Source organism: Alexandromys fortis, unplaced genomic scaffold, assembly GCF_014885135.2.
Source record: "Alexandromys fortis isolate MF-2015 unplaced genomic scaffold, M_Fortis_MF-2015_v1.1 scaffold_158, whole genome shotgun sequence".
Taxonomy (NCBI): domain Eukaryota; kingdom Metazoa; phylum Chordata; class Mammalia; order Rodentia; family Cricetidae; genus Alexandromys; species Alexandromys fortis.
This window is the reverse complement of record NW_026068039.1, coordinates 3,464,544-3,483,593: the sequence shown is the minus strand read 5'-3', so window position 1 is coordinate 3,483,593 and position 19,050 is coordinate 3,464,544. Positions and strand designations below refer to the sequence as shown.

Sequence of the window (19,050 nt, the reverse complement as noted above, 5' to 3'; positions counted from 1 at the left end):
ACTTGGTTGGGGGAGAGGGAGGGAAAGGGGAGGCGGCGGTGGGGAAGAGACAGAAATCTTTAATAAATAAATAAATAAATAAATTTAAAAAAAGAAAAGGAAAAATACAAATGAAATATTACTACAGTGGTCATTCATCTTTTTAACACCTGTGCTTCTAACATAGTGGCTGTTACTTTCTCTTCACTGACTGCCCTGTCATATGAGCACCTGCCATTGTTCAGCTCAGGCATACTGTACATGTATACACAGCCAGTTGTGCGTACAGCAGTTCTGTGTGCATCAACCTCCTAGAAAGAGCAGAAGCTCCATAAACAGAGCATAGGATCAAAGTTAGTAGATGGTGAGCATCAGTCTTAAGGCAACCCAGGTATTTTGGGATGAAGTGCTCTGCATCTCTAATCCCTCATACATTGATGGTGGCTTGTATTTTTTAAGTCTTGCTGTCTTTCTTAGTAAGAGCAGGTAGCTAGGTATTCACACTTTTCCTGCATCCCCCCTTATTGGGTGAAATGAAAATGAGAGCAGTGGTACAGCAGAGAGGTGGGGGGCTCTGGATCCAGGCATCCTTTACCTAAACTCAGTCCTGCTGTGCAACAGCCACAGGACCCCGAGAAGACCCTCAGCTTCCTCACCTCTCCTGGAGCTCTTTTGGCTTGATGAGCTTATGCCAGTCAGCATTCTCATGGGACTGGCCAGAAGTTCTACAGTACTCCTCCCCGTCTGCCTATGATTGCAGTGCTTTGCTGGGACTGGGCATGGTAACTTCCTGTGAGGCTCTCTAAGCCAACATGTCTCCTAACCTTACCTTTTATTGTCCCAGGTGCCCAGATCATTGATCTGATGATGCTCGTGATTGATGTGACCAAGGGAATGCAGACACAGTCCGCAGAGTGCCTTGTGATTGGCCAGATTGCCTGCCAGAAGCTGGTTGTGGTGCTGAACAAGATAGACCTGTTAGCAGAAGGGAAGAGGCAGGCAGCAATTGACAAAATGACCAAGAAAATGCAGAAGACTCTTGAGAACACCAAGTAGGTTTGCTAATGACAGTTCATGTGTAAGTGACTTCTCATTTAACACTCTGGGTTGGCAGATCGGCCCCACATCCTGGTGAGCGGACTGTTCCCTATTGACACAGCTGTGGCTGCATGAAGCTGACGCAAGGATAGCATGCTGTTAAGATTCCAGAAAGTACTAGAGCATATGGAAATGGGGTACCCTCACTTGTGGGAGTGCCAGAGGTAGAAGACTGCTTCTTTGGTGAGCAGTCTCTATCCTGCCACTTCTGACCCGTGGTATGTGCCCCTGTGTGTATGCTGAGGGCCAGGTACAGGTGCTGCACTTTATAGCTCAGATGTGTGAGCTATCTTGATAGGTCTGGGAACCTAGTCCAGGGCCCCCTGTGTGTTGCTCCATAATGACTCAGTCCTGCCCTTGTCATGGCCAGGCCTCAGCACTGGAGCCTGGGTGTCATGTTCTCCAGCCACCTGTTTCTCTACAGCTCCACTGTCAACTCAGGACAAAGATCATAGACCCTTGCAAAAGGGTGACTGCAGACAGGTGACTGCTATTGTTGGCAGCCAGAGCCTCTGCCACTCTTATCTTGTGAGAATTGGCTTGTTCCTAGAGAACACTGAACAGGGAGTAATCAAATGAGGTTTCATATTGGGCTGTCATTGGCCGCAGGAAAGATGGCCTGGTTGGTGAAATTGGGCCACAGGGAGAAGAAATAGGATGTGGGTCAGTGGGTTGTGGGCTTTTCTCAGGGAGAGAAGAGGTATCTGTAATGCAGGAGGGAGAAGGGGAGATGTAGGAGACCACGGTTGCCTCTGATTGTTGTCAGGGAAGCAAGGTATCAGAACTAGGTGCAAAGATAAGAAGTGAGAGGTGGAGACCACAGGGCTATAAGCTACCTGGGGGCCACAGAACTTTCTAATTCTGATGTGGCCAAGAAAATGAGTTAATATCCTTGTTGAGCACACAGAGCTGGCGGGCCTCATTGTTCAATGGCTGTCTCTCCCTCTCTGGCCATCTCCTTTGGGTCAGTTCTGAAGAGTCGTCACTGGGAGACAGGGCTGCCTCCTCTCTGCTATGCTGCCTGAGACAATATCCTCTTCCTTGCCTCTCCTTCTCCAGCCTGTGGAGGGCAAGCAAGTAGAGAGTGTTTTTGTTTCCCTGTCATAAAGATTGATATGCCTTCCCATTTATGATTTTTTTTTCCCAATCCAGCACCTGCAGCTCTCCCTCAGAATGCTCAAGTTGGTTAAATTAAAGCTTCAGCCTTGTGAATGGGCCATATATGTCATAAAAGATTTCCTTGCACTGCCTTTTGTTAGCAAAATTCATCAATCTGATAAAATCGACACATTTAGATAAGTGTTGCATAAGAATTCAGACTTCGTTATTCCTAACGGAAGTGGATATGAGACTGTAAAAAGGAAGATAAAAAATTATATCTCCTTTTTAGTGAGTTATTTGATCTCACTGCCATTTTATTTACTTGTCAGAAAGGGGAGAGCGAGTTTTTTGGAGTCCTGCATAAACCCCAACAGCATCAGCTCACTTCCTTCGAGGACAGGCCTTCAGGAGCCTAAGGGCACTTCAAAAACACTTGCAGCTCTGACAACCAGGGGGAGAGTCTCACTTGTTTGTAAATCATCCTTCCTGGTTTAATGTATTGGCTGGAAGTCAGATTATGAACTTTCTCATATTGCCAGAGGAAATTGTCATCAGAGGGGTAGGTGTCTGAGCTCTTTCCTCCCATACCCAAAGGCCCCATTGCAGAGGGTAGGCCTGTTCCTTGTGGATGGAGTCCTGGAGCCCTGTGCCAGGCTGTTTTTAAGAACTCATCTGCATCATTTTCAGTGGTCATTTCCTTCCCTTTGCTGTTCTTGTAAAAATTAATGTGAGGAAATCTCTGTTTAGAAAGAAAAAAGTGAAGCATATGTATGTGGACCCTAATATGGTCAAATCCTAAAAAATGTTTAAGATAAAACTTATTCTTCTCTACTTGAAGTTTCAATTTAAATAAAAGACTTTGAAATTACAGAAAAGTAGTTGAAAGGAAGGACTACCTAAAGACTTTTCATAAAACAACAGTTGCTGACATTTGAGCTTCTGATTTCCTATCTTTTAAAATGTATAACGATGTTCCCATGCACATTGTTTTGAAGAGACAGGGATCACTGTGTAGCCCAGGTTGAACCCAGCTCTAAAACCCCTGCTTCAGTCTCCAAAGTGCTGGGATTACAGGTATGTGGTATCTACACTCTCTTTCAAGTTGTTTTGTTTTTTAAATTATGGTTAAAATATACTGATCTGTAATTTTAACCATTTGTAAGCCAATAATAGAATGATACCAAATGTATTCAGACTTTGTATGTCCACCCAGACCTTTCTATGATTCCTTATAAACTACTCCCGTCAGTAGCTCTCCTATTCTCCCTCATAGCCTATTTTCTGCACTTTGTCTCTGTGATTTGCCTGGAATCCTTGTTGAAGTGGAGTCCTCTATGGATTTCCTAGAACATTTAAGTCTCACCTGTGTTACAGCTCTGTTGTGTTTGTGCTGTGTTCATTGTTGTTGTCATCCCCACTCCCACCATTGATTAGCCTGTGGACTAGTCAATGATGAGCTGCTTTGAACTCTGATTTTAGTCCCTCTGGAGCTATGTCCCCAGGTATCCCAGAGTGGGGAATGGCTTGTACACTAGTCCATGTCTGTCCTTTCTGGGGCACTGCCAAGCTGCCTCTGTTGCAGCTGTCCTCTTCATGCTCTTAGCAGCTGTACACGAGGACTTCAGTGTATCTGTAGTTTCTTAGCACTTGCTATTTTTGAGACAGGGTTTCACTGTATAGCCTAGGCCTACCTGGGCAAACCTCTTGTCGCAGCCCTGATAATCAAGAGCTGAGATTATAGGCTCAATCCACCATGTCTGATTGTTTGCATTTCTTCCCCAGCCATCTTTGCTGTATAAGGGGCCACCTTACTTCAGTTAAAGTTTGCTTTTCCATTATGGCTGGTGCTGAGCATGCTGTTGGTCACCTCTGTATTTTCATAGAGAAATAGCTGACTACATCCTTTGCCAAGCTTTAAAACGAGTTGTTTTCCCATTGTTGAATTGTAGGTTTCTATTAATCTCTATCTGAGATATGACTTGAAATCCTTGAATACACAAATGTTCCGAACCCAGTTGGAATCTTCATTTGCCTTATATTGCTGCTGTTGTCTGTGGTTTTGGATCCAAAGCTGTGAAACTGTTGTCAAATCCTGTCATGAATGTGTTCTCCAGTGTCTTTTTTTCCTACCTATAGTTTTTAGCTCCTATGTGTAGGTTGCTGGTCTGTTTCAGTATCTTTTACAGTGGTGTGAAGCTAGAGTTCAGCTTTCTTCTTTTGCATGTAGCTGCCCAGTTTTCCCAGCACTATTTATTATCCCTTGCTTTTATGTTGTTAAAAAATTAACCCTCCATCTAGACTTAGTTCTTAGCTTTCTGAGGACCAAGGCAACTTATGGAAGGAAGGGTTTATTTTGGCTTACTGTTCCAGAGGGAGAAGACTGCATCATGGCAGGAGGCATGGCTGCAAAAGCAGGAAGTTGAGAGTTCTTACCTTCAAATGCACAAGCAGGAAGCAGAGAATGTGAATCCAAAGTGGCACAAGGCATTTATTTTCCAAGTTCACCCTCAGTAATACACTTCCTCCAACAAGGCTGTACTATTAAGCTCCCCAAACAGTGTTACCTACTAGAGAATCAAGTATTCAAAATATCTGAGCCTATGGGGACATTCTTATTCAAACCACTGCAACTCCATTCCATTGATCTATATGCTTGTGCTTCTGGGGGTACCTCACTGCTTTGACAACTAGCTTTATATGCATTTCAGAGTCATGAAGCAGAGTCCTCAGAGCTCTGGCCCTTTTCAAATTGTTCTGGCTGGCTGGAACCCCTACGATTCTGTATGAATTTGAGGATTTGCTTTTCTGTGTCTGTGAAAAGAAAGGCTCCTAGAGTTTTGATAGTGCTCTGAAGATAATTTTGGTACATTTGATAACCTAAACAGCATTGTCTCCCAATCCACAAACATGGAGTATCTCCCCATAAGTTGTCTTGATCCTCATAAAGCCAAGAACTAAGTCTAGATGGAGGGTTAATTTTTTAACAACCATAAAAGCAAGGGATAATAAATAGTGCTGGGAAAACTGGGCAGCTACATGCAAAAGAAGGAAGCTGAACTCTAGCTTCACACCACTGTAAAAGATACTAAAACAGACCAGCAACCTTCGCATAGGAGCTAAAAACAATAGGTAGGAAAAAAAGACACTGGAGAACACATTCATGACAGGTTTGACAAGTTTCACAGCTATGAATCCAAAACCACAGACAACAGCAGCAACATAATGCAAATGAGATTCCACCAGGATTCAGAACATTTGTGTATTCAATAAGTAAAAAGCACCTACAGGATTTCAAGATGGCAAGATGGGTGGTTCTCAGCCTATAGCTTATGACCCCTTTTGGAGTGGAGGTGTCTATTGACCCTTTCACAGGGGTTACCTAAGACCATCAGAAAACACATAATTTACATTACAATTCAAATAGTAACGAAATCACAGTTACGAAGTACTATCAATGAAAATAGTTTTATGGTTAGGGGGTCACCATAGTATGAGGACATTAAAGGGTTACAGCGTTAGAAAGGTTGAGAACCACTGATCTAGATCTTTAATTTCTTTCTTCAATTTTCATAACTTTCATGTTCAAGTCCTTCCTGTGACTAGGTTTAATTCTGTAGAGGTTTTGCAAATGCGGTCACTTTTAGTTTCGCTTCAAGTCACTCAACTCTAAAATATGTGTTAATGGTATATAAATTCAACTCCTTTAAAATATGATTGCAATCATGGCATATTCTTGAATTTGGTTTCTGTGTTTATTAACATTATATATAGCAGGTTCTCAAATAGCTGCCATTCTGTTCTCACCCCGTAGACTGAGCTGTTTTCCTTCTTACACCCAGATGAGCACCTCTGCACAACATTCAACTTTGTGTCTACAGTCATTCCTTCATGGTAGATTCTCAGCTGTGAGATCTTGGAATTCAATGTCATGAAAGCTTGAACCTCTTTTGAACATTTTCCCAAGAGGATCTGCCATTTTACATGGGTGCCAGCAGCCAAGTTTGGCTCTAAGTATATAAGATATATTTGAAAGTTTAGATGGAGATGGGGTTTTATGCTTGTTTTGGTATGCAGGTGACTACTGGTGGAACAGAATACTTTCCTGACATGTAGTAAGCAGTTCGACTCTTATGTGTGTCATTTTAGCGTGTGTGTTTTGTCCCTTTGCCTCTTGAGCGTTTAACCTTTCTCTTTGATTTTCAAGAGTGTTGATGTTAGTGAGGTTATTGCCGTTAACCCTTTTCCCATCACACCTGCAAAAAGCAAGGCAGCAGCATTCATTTCCTCCCATTTTAGTTGCTTTTGTTTTGACATCTCAAGTTTCTAATTTTCATGTAGTCAAACTTTTTGATTGTTTTTCTTTGTGATTTCTTTATCTCTGAAAACATTTAAAATTACTCTTGCATAAACATTTATCAATGTTAACAGCAATCAGAATAAAAGATAAAAATGTACTCACAATCTCCCCAGTGCAGCAAATTAAAATGCTTTCTTCCATGATCCCTGTCAGTCTTTTCTACATGGACATAATTTGAGGTGGTTGTTATCACCACATTGACACTGTTCAGTGTTCTGTGCTTTTCTGTTTATTTTTCCACTAAGTGTTATCGTCTGACAGCATGCCTGATGCATCTTTCTTCCAGACTCCTGGTTCTTTCTTCTCTTAAAATACTTTTTATTGCCCTCTTTCTGTTACAGCTCAGAGCTCTGCATTCCCCAGGCTACCCTCCTCTTGACACTCTCCCTAGAATTGGACTTAATATCAGTCTCCAGGGATTCGTTTATGACTCTGTGGACTCTACAGGCCTACATTGTGCTCTCTCGTGGTGTGGCCACTTGCTGGTGCTGAGGCTAATTGCCACATTGGGAAATACTTCCTCCCTGAGGTGCTTTTTTTTATGAATTGGGAATTAGTGAGTTCAGCCTCATAACCTTTCTGTGGGAAGCACTTAGCACCCTGCATGCCACAGTGCTTTAGAAGGGAAAACTGTAATGAAGGAGCTTGTCACTGTGCCAGTGATTCCCATACACAGATCATTAAGTCAGCTGGATCATACAGTTACCCCAGAGATCAGTTTTGCAACTTGCTTGACTGCCAAGAAAACAAGACTTGATAAATGGTGGCCATTTTGATATCTGCTATTCCAAATTTAGAAACTCCATTCTGTTTGCTTAGATTTCTTTCACATGGCTTATAAATTCATCTATATGTAATAAATGCATATGTGTTATTGTTACCTAGGACTGTTTTATACAGGTAAAGGTCAGCCTGCACTCACAGTTGGTGTGTCTGGGCCAGTGAGCACTATGACATATCTATGTGGGTAGACTGGAGAAGATGGGAGTGGGTCACACGAATGCTTGTGGGGTCAGCCATGACTATACTACAAGGTACCCTTTGATTGGAGCCTTTATTCTGGAACCTCAGCAGCAGCCTAGGGATTCCTAGATAGCTCCTCTCTTTGTGGCCAGGAACCAGGATGCCTCATGTGTAACAGGCCTGGAAAATAGCTCAACCATCTTGGCCTGGTGAAAATGGCCAGGCACCCAACATTGTGTTGCTCGGAAGGGTCTGGATAAAAACCACTAAACTTCCAGACACTTTATGGTAAATCCTTGGAACCTTTTGCACATGAACATACTCATGCACACATATACCTGCAACACCAGGCCCTAAAACTAAGCCAGGAAGCGGACCCAGAGTAGGCATGCTGGGTTCTAGTTCCAGAACTCTGTCACCTAAAACAGAGCTCCCTCCACCCCGTATCTTGTGTAGAAGATGCTGGACTCTGACTCTTGAAGGGCCAATAGTACACTAGACCTCTGGCAGCCCTGACCAGTCCTGGCTTCCCTGATATAGGGACCTTAGCCTTGCTCCTGGTGACTGGGATCCTTTAGTGAGCATGTGCCTAGCACTGGGTATAGAGCAGGATAGGGGTTTTTACCCTCTTTTCTTTGCCTTAATGTCTTGGTTACTGTACAGGATAGTTTTATATCAACTTGACATAAACTAAAGTCATCTGAAAGAGGAAATCTTTTTTTTTGTTTGTTTTTTTTGTTTTTGTTTTTTGTTTTTTTTTTTTTTGTTGTTGTTTGTTTTTCAAGACAGGGTTTCTCTGTGGCTTTGGAGCCTGTCCTGGAACTAGCTCTGTAGACCAGGCTGGCCTCGAACTCACAGAGATCCGCCTGCCTCTGCCTCCCGAGTGCTGGGATTAAAGGCGTGCGCCACCACCGCCCAGCTGAAAGAGGAAATCTTAATTAAGATAATGCCCCCCCCAAGATTAAGCTGTAGGGAAGCCTGTAGGGCATTTTCTTAATTAGTGATTGATGGATGTCTTAGAGTTTCAGTTGCTGTAAAGAGACACCACGACACACCAACTTTTATAAAGGAAAACATGTAATTGGGGTGACTCTCTTACAGTTTCAGAGGTTTAGTCAATTGTCATCAGGGTAGGACATGGTGGTGTGCAGGCAGACATGGTACTGGTTCTGAGAGTCCTACATCTTGATTGGTAGGCAGCAGGAAGTGGTCTGAGACATTAGGTGTAGCTTGAGCATATATGAGACCTCAGATCCACCTCCACAGTGACACTTTCTCCAACAAGGCCACACCTCCTAATAGTGTCACTCCCTTTTGGGGGCCTAGTCCATTGTGTTTGGTGCCATTCCTAAAAGTAAACTGAGCAAGCCAGTAAGTAGCACTCCTCTATGACCTCTAGATTAGCTCCTGCCTCCAGGTTCCTGCTCTGTTTGAGTTCCTGTCCTGACTTCCTTCTACAAACAATGATGTAGAAATGTAAGCCAAGTAAGCCCTTCATTTCCAAGTTATTTTTGAACATGGTGTTCATCATAGCAATATTAACCCTAAGTAAGGCAGTTACTGTTCTGTTGCTGTGAGAAGACACCATTACCAAGGCAACTTTTCAAAGAAAGCGTTTAATTGGGGGATTGCTTACAGTTTCAGAGGATGAGCCCATTATCAAGCCAGAGTATGGTGGCAGGCAGACATGGTGCCAGAGCAGTACTGAGAGTTTACATCCTGATCTGCAGGCAGCAGGCAGAGTGAGACACTGGGCCTGTATTGGCTTTTGAAACTTCAGAGCCCATGACAACTTCAACTCTCAGTGACATACCTCCTAATTGTCCTGAAACAGTCCACCAACTGGAACCATACTTTCAAATCTGTGAGCCCTTGTGGGCCCTTCTCACTCAAACCATCACACTTGTCTTCTGTGTTTCCTCTTTGGCCCACATCAGTATTTTTATCTGTCTTTACTGTACTAGACTTTTTCTCTTGTAGCACCAACCAGCTCCCAAATCATGACATAGACACTTCGTATTAGTTATGAATACTCGGTCTAACTTGGGCTCCTTTCTGACTACCTCTTTTAACTTAAATTAACCTGCTTCTCCTTATCTGCCTTTTGCCTCAGGGCTTTTAATTTTTCTTTCCTTCTATATGTCTTACTTTTACTATTCTCATGTCTGCCGGCTGGTGGCTGCCTGGCTTCTTGCCCTGGGCATCTCTCTCATTCTTTCTTTTCTTCTCTCATTCTTTCTCTTCTCTCAAGCCTAGATTTTTCTTCCTAATTATTCTCTCTGCCTGCCAGCCCTGCTTTTCCTTTTTCTGCTTAGCTATTGTTCATTTAGCTGTTTATTAGACCAATCAGATATCTTAGGCAGGCAAGGTGATACAAATGTAACACATCTTTACATAATTAAACTCACATCCTTACATTGTTAAACAAATGCAGCATAAACAAATGTAACATACAGTTAAAGTAATAGTCCACAAGCATAAGCAAATGTAACACATCTTTGCCCAGTTAAAATAATATTCCACAATACTTTACTTTTCTGTTTTCTTTCTATTTAAACTTTTTCTTTCTTTCTATCCCTTTTCAAATTTTCCTCTTTCTGGTACTTCCCTTTCTGAGGTAGGTACCTCAGGCCTCTTTGGTATAAGGATAGCAACCTGCCTGGCTATTCTCCTCTGTCCAGTGGGTCTTGGCCCTGCTTAGAATGTCTCTCCTGCTCATGTTGCTGTGTCACACTGTACTTTAGTACAGAAGTGGCTTCTGTGATTATTTAGTTGCTCTTGAGGTAACTCCAGGGTGTCTGGGTTCTATTTTAGTAAAATTTTATTTTATTATTTTTTTAAATAGAAAATAGACTCTTCTTTCTTAAAATCATCCTGACCAGAGTTTCCCTTCCCTCCATTCCTCCCAGCTCCTGTCCCACCTTTCCTTTTTCCCAGACCCACTTTCCCTGCCTCCAGTCTCTTAGTAAAGACCAGACCTCCATGAGACGACAAGCAAACACAACAAAAACAAGATACAATAAGCCAAGGCAAAAGCCCTCATATCAAGACTAGACAAGGCAGCTGAATAGGAAGAAAAAAGCCCCAAGAGCAGGCAAGATTCAGAGACACTCACTCCCACTGTTAGGAGTCCCACAAAAACACCAAGCTAACATCCATAACATATATGTAGAGGGTCTGGTGCAGACCCTTGTAGGCCCCGTGTTTGCAGCTTCATTCTCTTCATATGAATCCATATGAGCACTGTAGACTAGAACATGGAAGCAGTGGGTGGCAGGCAGCAGGTGGCAGGCTGGTACAGGATGCTAGAGAGTGGTCTTGATTGAAGATGCACATTGGAGGTGATGATACAAGTCATCAGCAAAGAGTTCCAGTGAGAGATGGCCAAAGGAGACAGCTGGTGTCCTAGAGTACCTCAGGGAGAGAGGCCTGCAGGAGGGGGAGCCCAAGGAGGCAGGGAGCCTCTTGAGCACCTGAAGGCTTTGGTGATATGGCGAGGAGCAGAGGTAGAAGAAAGCATCCATTTCTGTTAATGTCATACAGAGACACACCTTGGCAAGCACTCCAGCTTCTTGCTTGCCCCATAGCTCCAGGACCCCTTGGATTTAGTTGTGTGCTGTTCATAGAGCTTGGCATAAACGAGATTTCATCAGACCCCAGTCCAGTTAAGAAGGAAGGAAACTTGTAAGAAAACCAGGCATAAGCCATGTGAATAATGGATACTGAACTCTTTGAAAATGCCTGCTTGGGAGAATATTTAAGCCAGAGGACTTTTTCTTTAAGAAAATCAAAATCTGGTGCTGTAGAGTGACCTCCAGAGGTCTGAAGAAGAGGTCAGCAAGCGAAGGTTGGCTGAGGGACAGGCTTGGCCAAATAGACTCCTTTGAGTCCTTAGATGGGCAGTGGGGTCTGATGGTGCTGAGTTCTTTCCTAGACTCTTCCTTTCAGTGACCCCCTTCTTGTGCCCCGTCAGGAGAGGAGGTAAGGGCAGTGGGCAAGGGTCTTGAGCTGGGAAAGTCGTGTGACTTAAAGTGAACAGCTTATACTTCAGTGCAGGCAGGATGAGTCTGGGTGTGCTACAAGAGAAAGTTAAACTTTGAGTTCTCTCTAAATCTCCCTTATCCGTTTCAGGGAAATGTCTCAGCTCAGTCTTGCCTTGTCTTCTCAGTGCCCCAAGTTTAACTAGGCTCTGGTTACAGTATCTAGCTAGATGCTAATAGCTTTGTTTTGATTTTCTTGTGTTTAATTTTGTAGCTTCAGTAGTAGAAATTTATTGACTCCTAAGACTGGGCTGCCATTAGTTAATTTTTGAAAATTCCTTAGAGCAGAAAATAATTTTTAAATTATACATTCATACCTTAAGCATAATATTTTCACTGAAAACACTTATATTCCTGTTCACTTAATAGAATCAGTGTCTACGTGACAGAAGAGTGACCACATTCATAGTATTCCACCTCCTCCTCTTCAGGGGCTCTGCTGGGATCTGTCCTCCCTGTCTGGGGTGTCTTGGCTGTGTGACCAGATCTGTGTTTGGAATTTGAGGCAACTCCTCTTTTGCAACATGTATGTTTCTTGTTTCATATGTAATTTCAGTTTTCCACAAATGGTCACTCACATTGTCTTAAATTTCTTGGATGCAATGCCATGTGGGTAGGGTATGGGGAGAAGACAGGATTTTTTGGTATACCTAGGTACCAAGAACTTTGCTGACGGGGGTTTTCCATTCCTTACCTCTGTCATGACCCTGTAAAGTGTATGTTATTCCTCCTTACCACTTTGAAAGAAGAAAGTCTTAAAGCTAGACTGGCTTCGGTAGCTTATTCTAGGTCACACAGCTAGTGAGTATTGGAAGTGTTTCAAAACCAGCTCTGTATATAGTGGCCAACCTATGTTCTGTGGCCAGATTAAGATGAGTAACAAAGCCTTTCATTTCTCAAACCAATATAATTCTATGATAATTGTTGGGAACTTGGTTAATCTTTTTATTCTGGAAAGGCTAACAACTTTATGATTATTTCATAAGAAAAGTCTCATTTTGTGTTATCAAATTTCAACATATATAAATAAGTTTAAAGATACAAACTATATATAGTTAAATATAAAAAGCAATTATCTTATAGAAATCATTAATACATTTTTAAGTTAGTATTTTAAAAACATGGTAGCCGGGCGGTGGTGGCGCACACCTTTAATCCCAGCACTCGGGAGGCAGAGGCAGGCAGATCTCTGGGAGTTAGAGGCCAGCCTGGTCTACAAGAGCTAGTTCCAGGACGGGCACCAAAGCTACAGAGAAACCCTGTCTCGAAAAAAAAAAATACATGGTAGACATAATTATAGCATCCTGTATTCTGGCCATGTTTTGCCACTTTCAAATTATATACATACTGCAGAGACAACTTCACATCCATATTCATGCAGCACTATGTATAATTACCTGAGTTATGGAATCAGCCTACGTGTCTGTCAACAGAGGAATAGATAAAGTAGGTGTGGCCTCTATACACACAGTGGAGTTCTGTTCAACCATAATGAAATTATGTCATTTGCAGGGAAATGGATACAGCCAGAGATCATCAAATTTAGTCAGACTCCAAGATATATGACATGTATTTTCTCTCATTTGGGGATCCTAGATATCATATAGATATATAAAATCATCTATGGATGTCTGAAACATGAAAGGAGAAATGAAGCTATCTGCAAGAAAGAATAGCAATAACAGAAAAGGGAGAGTCGCTGGTAAATATGTCCAAGTACATGACATACATGAAGGAAAATGTCTTTATGAAACCTATCACTATGTATCTTAGTTAGCCTTGTCAACTTGGCACAACATCTGAGAGGAGAGGCCTCAATTGAAGAATTGTTTAGATTAGGTTGGTGGGTGGGCATGTCTGTGAGGAATTGTTTTGATTTATTTTTATTTTTTAAATTATGTAGATTTGTACTCATGCATAGAAGACATTAAATTTCCCTGGAATTAAAGTTACCTGCAGCTTTGAGTTGCCTTATATAGGTGTTGGGAACTGAACTCTGGTCCTTTGTAAGAGCAGGACTTACTCTTAATTGTTGAGTCATTCCCCAAGCCTTTGTTTTGATTATTGTAGGAGGGCCCAGCCCTCAGTAAGGGATTCTGTTCTGGAAGTATAAACCAGATAATATTTTTTACCTCCAAGTTGCTTTTGGTTATTTTATTACAGCAACAGAGAGGAAACAGGAACACTCTGCAAAGTAAATGTACACAATTACAACTTTATTTTTAAAAACAAAAACAAATTACAGGCATAAATTGCTGAATTCTTAATAACTCTCAGACAGAGAGGCAAGAACCGTGATTATTCCACATCCAGAATCTTGTATTTGTTCTCTAGATAATGCAGAACACACATGATGTACACAGTACCTGGCTAGATGTTCTCATTGAAATACCTTACTCAGCCCTCGAAGCAATTGTGTCAGGGATTCAGCTATCATTCTAATGAGGAAACTGAGGCACAAAAGTAAATGGACACTATGAAGTCATGGATAGGAAATTCAGAAGCCAGGAAAGACTTAGAACTCAGTGTTCTGGTCTTGGAAGCCTCACTAGAGAGCCTTGTGCTCCCTGATTCTATGATTTTCCTCACAAGGACACTAATTTCTCTGCTAGTTGACACCACACGTCCTTCAAAACCAGACTGAACCAGTGACATGCACATAGCCTCTACCAAGTACAAAACCATGAGTCCTGTGCCTATTCCCTTCCTTCTTCTCTTTTGTCCCACAGTCTCCACATAAGCTTTTCCAAACTGTACCTTAACATAACTGGCCTGTTTTTTTTTTTTTTTTTAAAGAGAACTCATATTCTTCCTTAAATGCGGTTATCTTGAAGTACAGTTTCACATCACTTAGTGTAAGACCACTATGTGGCACAGATAAAAGGCAGGAAGTTGTCTTACAGCTTGCCTATCAGGAATGTCTGTGAACTGGTACTTTTCACTTCTCTTCAGGACCTGGACCAGGACCTGTCCTTCCTGCTGAGTAGAGCACCCTGCAGATAGCTAAAGGCCACATAAAGGTTATTTCCTGCATTTCTGTTGAAAAATGACACAATTCCCAGTGTTCTTTCTGACTCCTACTTGTGGGTCAAGATGTGAACTCTCAGCTGTTGGCTCTACAATCATGGGCCCTAACCCTCTGAAACCCTTAGCCTCATTAAACACTTTCTTTATAAGTTGCCATCACATGGTGTTTTATCACAGCAATAGAAAAGTAACTAATAAACAAGTGGGCATGTGTTTGTTTCTTGTTTTCAGTTCTCGTGTGTGTGTCTGTGTGTGTAGTGGAATCACTTGACTGTGATACTTCTGTGTTCTTCCTAACTTCCTCACTTTAAATATGACATCCTGTTACCTCCTGGTCTTCATGTCTGAGAACAGCTCTGCCCTGCTGTTGCTCTCATACACATATTTCTGAGTCCATTTCTTTTCCAAGCTGGGGAAAGTGCTCTTATCACTAACCATGGCTGACATCTCTCTACTTATAGATTTGAGTTAATGATTTGAGATTGTTCAGCTTCTTAAATGTGCATGTTAATATTTTCATCAAATTTGAGAAGGTGTAGAATATGATTTTGTCATTCATGATGCTGCTACTCAGTTCTCCTGATTTCAGAAAGCACCATTGACCTTTAGCTGTTCCACCTTACATGCAGTTGTGCTGTATAGCTGAGTTCTCTCCCTCCTTTAACCCAGGTGGAATGATCTTGGTTGTCAGCGCTTTATTTTGCATGCTCAGACCCACTTCTGACCTCCTCAAGTGCAGTTTTCATTTCAGTTCTTGCATTTCCCAACTCTGGAATTGTGTGTGTGAGTGTGTGTGTGTGTGTGTGTGTGTGTGTGTGTGTGTGTGTGTGTGTGATTTATAATTATTGAGTTAACTTTCCTAGGGTGATTTAAACAGACATCTACTCAGTCCAGCTAGGGAGCTGATGACAGACCAAACTCGACATCACCAAAATCCACCTTAGTAAACTGCTGAATTTATTTGGGCTATGTCACTACAAGAGCATGAACAACTTTAAGGAGGTTGTATCACTGAAAGCTCACACCCTGCAAGAATGACACCTAGTGACAGCCAGAAGCCCGGGGCTCTCTATGTGACTTGCAGGCTGCTCCACAGCTTGGCATCTCTCTCCTTAGAAGTCCTTAAAACTTACTTAACCTAGCAGAAGAAAGGGCTGGACGAATCTGGTTTCAGGAACTTCCTGGCACTTCCATTGTTTCCTTTCTAAAAGAACTTCCTGTGTCTTAATAAGCTTCACAGAAGAGTAAGTGTTTCAGTTCGGAGGACTAGAAAGTGTGTGTGTGTGTGTGTGTGTGTGTGTGTGTGTGTTGGGTTTTTATTTGTTTGTTTGATTGTTTGTTTGTTTGCTTGTTTGTTTTTTTGAGAGAGAATCTCTATCTAGCCCTGCCCATCCTTATCCTGGAGCTCTCTCCATAATCTAAACTGGCTTTGAACCTACTGAGGTCTGTACCAACTGTCTTACTTTCTCATTTGGTAGACTATTGTCATCTTTCCCTGTAGTTGTTTAGACTTGGTTCATTTATTTGAACACACGGGGGGGGGGGCTGATGTAAAGTCTAGGAGGGCTTCTTGTGGACAGTTTCTGCTAATTCTTTTTCTTACATGTGGACTCTTCCCTTTGTACATTGTAATGGGTAATTTGATTGTCAGCTTGATGGACTGATAAGTACTTAGACAGCTAGCATAACACATGTCTGGGTATGTTTGTGATGGTGTCTGTAGAGACGATGAACTAAGTTGTAAGACCTCTCTGAATGCTGGCAGCACCATCCTGTAGGTGAGGGACCTAGATGAGATAAAAGAAGAAGAAAAGCGAGGCATTGTGGTCATTCTCTCTGTGTGTTCCTGGCTGTCATGAGGTGAGTTGTCCTGCTCCCCCATGCCCTCCCTACTGTGATAGACTCTGAAACCCCACGCCAGAATAAATCTTTTCTCTGTTAAATTGTTTGGCTCATGTATTATATTATAGCAAAAACACACATGCCCCCTCCTCAAAAACAAAAATAAAAACCCAAACACTGAACTATGTGCCTATATAATAAATTTTTGATGGAGCCTAGGCATTTAGAATAATTTAGTGAGGTAGTTTTGAAGTCACAGACACCCTCACTATACTTGGTTATAGTTTGATGACTTCTTTTTTGAACAGATTGTGTAAAGTCTGTGTTCTTTGTCATGATGACACCGAGGTAACATAACTCCATTCAGTTAGCTTACTGCTCACTAATGATAGGACAGAGGTTTCCCTAGGTGCCAGGGTGTAGGGTGTTTCTTGCTGAGGAGCTTCTATGTGTATGATGAGCCAAGCTATCAGTGTTCCAGCAGGCAGTTGACAACTGTGCCTTAGCTTCTACTTTCCATATACTTAAAACCTCAAATCAGAAGTGAGGCCCAGATTCTTCTAGGGTTTCTCTTGAGCACACAAGCCCTGTGCCTGGAGTGACCTCAGTTCTCAGGATATGTCAGAGTTTTTCCAAGCCAGCTATGAGCATCTGATTCCTTAGCTTTTCCTGCTAAGCTTTTCAAGCAGCTCATTGTTTGTCAGAACTGTTACCTCTCACTTCATTGTGTTATTGATTACTTCTCTTTATTTTCAACAGATGCCCTCAGGGAAAGGGCTTTTGCAATGAGAAAATGAGCTGGCTCTTGTCCTATTCTGGGTTCCTGTCTACCATCATTGTAAGAACTGAGTGGGCAGACAGCAAAGGCAAGCGAGGGGGGACTTCAGTTTCATGCAGGAGTAATGCCTTAAACAGGAAAGTAAAAATTCACATAAGAAATAGAAACTCTGGGGCCCTCAGCAGCTACAGGATGGCAAACAAGAGCCTGTGGGGACCATAGCTCCATGTGCCCCAGCAGGTTTTGGGGTACAGCTCAGAAAAGTCAGTGGCAGTAGGGTGCTAGAACTCTCTTAGCACCTCAGATGCCAAATCAAGGAAAGTTCCTTTAGGACAGGTCTATAGAGACCTGCTGCTCCAGAGACCTGTGACCCCAGTAGCAGTAGGAGGCATGTGTGGAAGGTTATGGTCACAGGTCTCTGGAGCAGCAGGTCTTGGAGTCTGGAGACAGCTGCAGGAACAAATACCTCAAAAAAGCAGCTGGAGCATGGAATCTTGCAGGCTGAGTCAGGAATGAGTCTGAGACAGAAGCCTGGTACAGTGAATCTCAGCAGCATCTGTCTTTGGCAAGTCTTGAAGGCAGTCTTCCTTTGTTGTAATACGAGCAGTAGGGCGCTTCCTGCCTCCCGGCTAGCTTTACCCAAAATAATTACACGGAAACTGTATTCTTTTGAACACTACTTGGCCCATTTGTTATAACCTCTTATTGGCTAGCTCTTACATATTGATCTAACCCATTTCTAATATTCTGTGTAGCACCACAAGCTGGCTTACCAGGAAAGATCTTAACCTGTGTCTGTCTGGAGTAGGAGAATCATGGTGACTCCTGACTCAGCTTCTTTCTCCCAGCATTCTGTTCTGTTTACTCCACCCACCTAAGGGTTGGCCTATCAAATGGGCCTAGGCAGTTTCTTTATTAATTAACCAATGAAAGCAACAGATTAGAAAGAAATCACTCCCACATCATTCCTTTTCAAAAGAAAGCAGCATTCAGGAGCCTGCCTTCTGGCCAGAGCCAACAACTGAGCTCTGAAGTCTTCATTCTCTTCCTCCTCTGGTAGTCTGACATGTCTCTTTCTCCCCTTCTTCCTCTGTGTTGTAAGGGGACTGGGGGTAGAGCGTGGGGAACCCTACTTTGTTTTTGTGTGTGTGTGTGTGTGTGTGTGTGTGTGTGTGTGTGTGTGTGTGTGTGTTGTTCCTGATGCTTTATGCTTGCTTTCAGCTGCATACCAGGGTCTCTGTCTCAAGCCATCCAGTCTGTCACTACCAGCTGTCAGACACATCCCACTATGTAAGGGATCCATCCTTACATGGCTTCTTCTTTCCATGAGATTGATGTGGGCTCGGGGTACCTTCAATCAATTGTGGGAGTCTTAAATATAACCTATCTCTGCCTTCTTGCCTTTGGGGTTTCTGGACCTCTTCCTACTCCTATTTAAAAGTTCCAAAACATACAATGGAAAAAAGAGAGCATCTTCAACAAATTGTGCTGGCAAAACTGGATGTCAATCTGTAGAAAAATGAAAATAGATCCATGTCTGTCACCATGCACAAAACTCAAGTCCAAGTGGATTAAAGACCTCAATATCAGTCTGAACACACTGAACCTGATAGGAGAGAAAGTGGGAAGTACACTACAACAAGTGGGCACAGGAGACCGCTTCCTACGTATAACATCAGCAGCACAGACAGTAAGGGCCGCATTGAATAAATGGGACCTCATGAGACTGAGAAGCTTCTGTAAAGCAAAGGACACTGTTGCTAAGACAGAAAGGCAACCCACTGACTGGGAGAAGATCTTCACCAACCCCGCAACTGACAAAGGTCTGATCTCCAAAATATATAAAGAACTCAAGAAACTAGACT

The 19,050-nt window shown here is 42.5% G+C and overlaps 1 protein-coding gene across 3 annotated transcripts in view; it reads left to right on the top strand.

Moving 5' to 3' along the window:
• The window catches only part of Eefsec (eukaryotic elongation factor, selenocysteine-tRNA specific), a 219,852-nt gene that overhangs the window by 94,415 nt on the left and 106,387 nt on the right, over window positions 1-19,050 (top strand). For all 3 annotated transcript variants that reach the window (XM_050165426.1, XM_050165425.1, XM_050165427.1), the window contains exon 2: window positions 824-1,031. In XM_050165426.1, coding sequence (XP_050021383.1) covers window positions 824-1,031 — 208 coding nt within the window. The remainder of the gene's footprint in view (window positions 1-823; window positions 1,032-19,050) is intronic.